Consider the following 5,000-nt stretch of genomic DNA (forward strand, 5'->3'; position numbering starts at 1 on the left):
TGTGTGTGTGTGTCTCAACACACCGTTAGGTAAACGTCTGTGCTGTGTGTGTGTGTGTGTGTGTGTGTGTGTGTGTGTGTGTGTGTGTGTGTGTGTGTGTGTGTGTGTGTGTGTGTGTGTGTGTGTGTGTGTGTGTGTGTGTGTGTGTGTCTCTCTCTCAACACACTGTTCGGTAAACGCCTGTGCTGTGCGTGTGTGTCTCAACATGGCGTTAGGTAAACTTTTTTTTGTTTTTGCTTTTCTTGTGCTTTTCATTCAGGTCTGATTCGACCACACGTTTTGGAGAATGAGGACCCAGAGAGAGAGAAGCCAGACCCGCACAAATACCCACGGATACGCAATTCACTTCCGTTAGTACACACACACACACACTCACACAAGCATGCCTACACACACAATCAAACGTACTCGTGTGTGTGTGTGTGTGTGTGTGTGTGTGTGTGTGTGTGTGTATTGGTGTCTTTGTTTGATTTGTCTTTCTTATAGTCTTCCTATATTTGTTTATTTATTCACTCCAGACGCAGCCGTGACATCATAGACGACGGCGTTACCCCTGGCGACGGTCTCGGGGCGGGCGGTCTGGACTCCGAGTTCTACGCCCACCTGAAGAGAAACTGGATCTGGAACTGTCACCAGCTTGAAAAGACAAAGAGCGTGAGTTCAGGACAGAATGTGGCCGCACACTCACACTCATGTACACACGCGCACACACACACACACACACGTACACACACACACACACACACACTCACACTCACACTCACACTCACACTCACACTCACACTCATGTACACGTACACTCAATCACACTCACACATACACACACACACACACACACACGTACACACACACGTACACACACACACACACACACACACTCACACACACACACACTCACACACACGCGTACACTCACTCACACACACACGTACACTCACTCACACACACTCACACTCACTCACACACACACACACACACACTAATTAACCACTGACTACACTATTCACTAGATATTTGATTTATCCTCTATGGACACCTCTGGTCTGTTCTATTCGGTTCTATTGTTCTATTCTGTTCTATTGTTCTATTCGGTTCTAGTGTTCTATTCTGTTCTATTGTTCTATTCTGTTCTATTGTTCTATTCTGTTATATTGTTCTATTGTTCTATTTGGCTCTAGTGTTCCATTCTCATTTTATGTTGTGCAATTTCTGCTCCAGTTTTCTGATGTGTATTGTTTTTTATTATTAGTTTTTCTTGTTAATTATTTTCCTGTTTTGTGTTGTGTTTTCCAGAGTGCGTTAAGCCTTGATACCAGCCCCTGTGTGCGACTACGCAACCTTCTGAACAAACACCTGCTCTCCAAGAACGTCTTTGCAGGTGTGTGTGTGTGTGTGAGTGTGAGAGAGAGTTGGTGTGCACCAAGGTTATAATGGTTTACCATTTTTTATTTATTTTTGATGATGTTTCTATTCAATCTGAATTTCCATTTAGTTTTAGTGAGTTTTGCACATCTATGTCTCATTTTGTTTGTTATTTGGCATGGCAGGAGGTTTGTGTATATGTGTGTGTGTATGAGAGAGACTGATCTTCATCTCCCTAATCCCTCCTCTTCCTCTTCCTCCTCCTCCTCCTTGTAGTGAGCGACAAAGGTAGCCCCTGCAACGCCAAGCTCCTGATGCCGAAGGTGGTGGAGGAGGAGGTCCAGGTTGCCATGGAGCCCAGCTCGCGGAACCAACAGAACCGCGGCGGCCGCAAGCAGAAACGCAAACGACTGAAGAAACAGAAAGAGAAGAAGGAGAAGAAGACCAAAGAACGTGAGGAGGAGGAGGAAGAGGAGGAGGAAGAGGAGGAGGAGGAAGAGGAGGAGGAGGAGGAGGGGAAGAGGAGGAGGAGGAGGAGGAAGAGGAGGAGGAGGAGGAGGAGGAGGAGGAGGAAGAGGGAGATGGAGAGAATGAGAGAAAGGGAGATGGAGAGAATGAGAGCAAGGGAGATGGAGAGAATGAGAGCAAGGGAGATGGAGAGAATGAGAGCAAGGGAGATGGAGAGAATGAGAGCAAGGGAGATGGAGAGAATGAGAGCAAGGGAGATGGAGAGGAGGAGGAGGAGGAGGAAGAGGGAGATGGAGAGAATGAGAGCAAGGGAGATGGAGATGGAGAGAATGAGAGCAAGGGAGATGGAGAGAATGTGAGCAAGGGAGATGGAGAGGAGGAGGAAGAGGGAGATGGAGAGAATGTGAGCAAGGGAGATGGAGAGAATGAGAGCAAGGGAGATGGAGAGAATGTGAGCAAGGGAGATGGAGAGGAGGAGGAAGAGGGAGATGGAGAGAATGTGAGCAAGGGAGATGGAGAGGAGGAGGAAGAGGGAGATGGAGAGAATGAGAGCAAGGGAGATGGAGAGAATGTGAGCAAGGGAGATGGAGAGGAGGAGGAAGAGGGAGATGGAGAGAATGTGAGCAAGGGAGATGGAGAGGAGGAGGAAGAGGGAGATGGAGAGAATGAGAGCAAGGGAGATGGAGAGAATGAGAGCAAGGGAGATGGAGAGAATGTGAGCAAGGGAGATGGAGAGGAGGAGGAAGAGGGAGATGGAGAGAATGAGAGCAAGGGAGATGGAGAGAATGAGAGCAAGGGAGATGGAGAGAATGTGAGCAAGGGAGATGGAGAGGAGGAGGAAGAGGGAGATGGAGAGAATGTGAGCAAGGGAGATGGAGAGGAGGAGGAAGAGGGAGATGGAGAGAATGAGAGCAAGGGAGATGGAGAGAATGAGAGCAAGGGAGATGGAGAGGAGGAGGAGGAGGAAGAGGGAGATGGAGAGAATGAGAGCAAGGGAGATGGAGAGAATGAGAGCAAGGGAGATGGAGAGGAGGAGGAGGAGGAAGAGGGAGATGGAGAGAATGAGAGCAAGGGAGATGGAGAGAATGAGAGCAAGGGAGATGGAGAGAATGAGAGCAAGGGAGATGGAGAGAATGAGAGCAAGGGAGATGGAGAGAATGAGAGCAAGGGAGATGGAGAGGAGGAGGAGGAGGAGGAAGAGGGAGATGGAGAGAATGAGAGCAAGGGAGATGGAGAGAATGAGAGCAAGGGAGATGGAGAGAATGAGAGCAAGGGAGATGGAGAGAATGAGAGCAAGGGAGATGGAGAGAATGAGAGCAAGGGAGATGGAGAGAATGAGAGCAAGGGAGATGGAGAGGAGGAGGAGGAGGAGGAAGAGGGAGATGGAGAGAATGAGAGCAAGGGAGATGGAGATGGAGAGAATGAGAGCAAGGGAGATGGAGAGAATGTGAGCAAGGGAGATGGAGAGGAGGAGGAAGAGGGAGATGGAGAGAATGTGAGCAAGGGAGATGGAGAGAATGAGAGCAAGGGAGATGGAGAGAATGTGAGCAAGGAGATGGAGAGGAGGAGGAAGAGGGAGATGGAGAGAATGTGAGCAAGGGAGATGGAGAGGAGGAGGAAGAGGGAGATGGAGAGAATGAGAGCAAGGGAGATGGAGAGAATGTGAGCAAGGGAGATGGAGAGGAGGAGGAAGAGGGAGATGGAGAGAATGTGAGCAAGGGAGATGGAGAGGAGGAGGAAGAGGGAGATGGAGAGAATGAGAGCAAGGGAGATGGAGAGAATGAGAGCAAGGGAGATGGAGAGAATGTGAGCAAGGGAGATGGAGAGGAGGAGGAAGAGGGAGATGGAGAGAATGAGAGCAAGGGAGATGGAGAGAATGAGAGCAAGGGAGATGGAGAGAATGTGAGCAAGGGAGATGGAGAGGAGGAGGAAGAGGGAGATGGAGAGAATGTGAGCAAGGGAGATGGAGAGGAGGAGGAAGAGGGAGATGGAGAGAATGAGAGCAAGGGAGATGGAGAGAATGAGAGCAAGGGAGATGGAGAGGAGGAGGAGGAGGAAGAGGGAGATGGAGAGAATGAGAGCAAGGGAGATGGAGAGAATGAGAGCAAGGGAGATGGAGAGGAGGAGGAGGAGGAAGAGGGAGATGGAGAGAATGAGAGCAAGGGAGATGGAGAGAATGAGAGCAAGGGAGATGGAGAGGAGGAGGAGGAGGAGGAGGAAGAGGGAGATGGAGAGAATGAGAGCAAGGGAGATGGAGAGAATGAGAGCAAGGGAGATGGAGAGGAGGAGGAGGAGGAAGAGGGAGATGGAGAGAATGAGAGCAAGGGAGATGGAGAGAATGAGGGCAAGGGAGATGGAGAGATCAAGGGACAGAGTCGAGAAGGAGCGGAGGACAAGGTTGCAAAGAAACGCAGGGAGGAGAGTGAGAGTGAGGAGGAGAGGAGGATCTGGTGGAGGAGGAGGAGGAAGAGAGAGAGGGAGAGACAGGAGCAAGAGCGTGTGACGGAGTAGAGGAAAGAGAAGAGGAGACAACGTGAGGAGAAGGAAGGAATGTGGGAGAGGGAGAGAGAGGGATGAGAGAGAGAGAGATAGAGAGAGGGATGCATAAAATGGGAAGAAATTGAATGATCAGAAGCAGATTTATTGGCCAAGTATGTTACAAGGAATATGGCTCCGGCCTTTGGTGACTCAAGCAATACAGATAGTGTACAGATTATTTACAGACAATACACAATATGCAGACTATATAAAAGACAAACAGTACACACAAAGTGCAAGCAACATTATGAGAATGAGCGTGTGATGTGTTTGTACAACACAGTGTTTGTAGATGTGACGCAGGGTGGAGTGACTATCTGAAGAAACAAGAGTAGTTATGGCATAGCACTGACTGGTCAGTTATATATGAGGGTGGTAGTAGTTTAGTTATGGCATAGCAGATGAGACTGGTCAGTTATATATGAGGGTGGTAGTAGTTTAGTTATGGCATAGCAGATGAGACTTTGTAGTGGCATGAGGATAGAACCTGCTCCTGTGTCTGGTAGGGGGTGTGGCTAGATATGGCCACTGTGATGGTAACAGTAACAAATATGACACATATGACTCTCCCATTCTTTCCTTCTCTCTCTCTCTTTATCTCTCTCTTTCTCTATCTCTATCTGTATCTGTTT

At 48.9% G+C, this 5,000-nt stretch overlaps 1 protein-coding gene across 1 annotated transcript in view; it reads left to right on the top strand.

Moving 5' to 3' along the window:
• The window catches only part of LOC105893680 (general transcription factor 3C polypeptide 1), a 36,748-nt gene that overhangs the window by 15,146 nt on the left and 16,602 nt on the right, over positions 1-5,000 (top strand). Inside the window, exons 20-23 of the mRNA XM_031562106.2 lie at positions 260-350; positions 519-654; positions 1,294-1,378; positions 1,639-1,815. Of these exons, the coding sequence (XP_031417966.1) occupies positions 260-350; positions 519-654; positions 1,294-1,378; positions 1,639-1,815 (489 nt within the window). The remainder of the gene's footprint in view (positions 1-259; positions 351-518; positions 655-1,293; positions 1,379-1,638; positions 1,816-5,000) is intronic.

Source organism: Clupea harengus, chromosome 24, assembly GCF_900700415.2.
Source record: "Clupea harengus chromosome 24, Ch_v2.0.2, whole genome shotgun sequence".
NCBI classification, from domain to species: Eukaryota; Metazoa; Chordata; class Actinopteri; order Clupeiformes; family Clupeidae; genus Clupea; species Clupea harengus.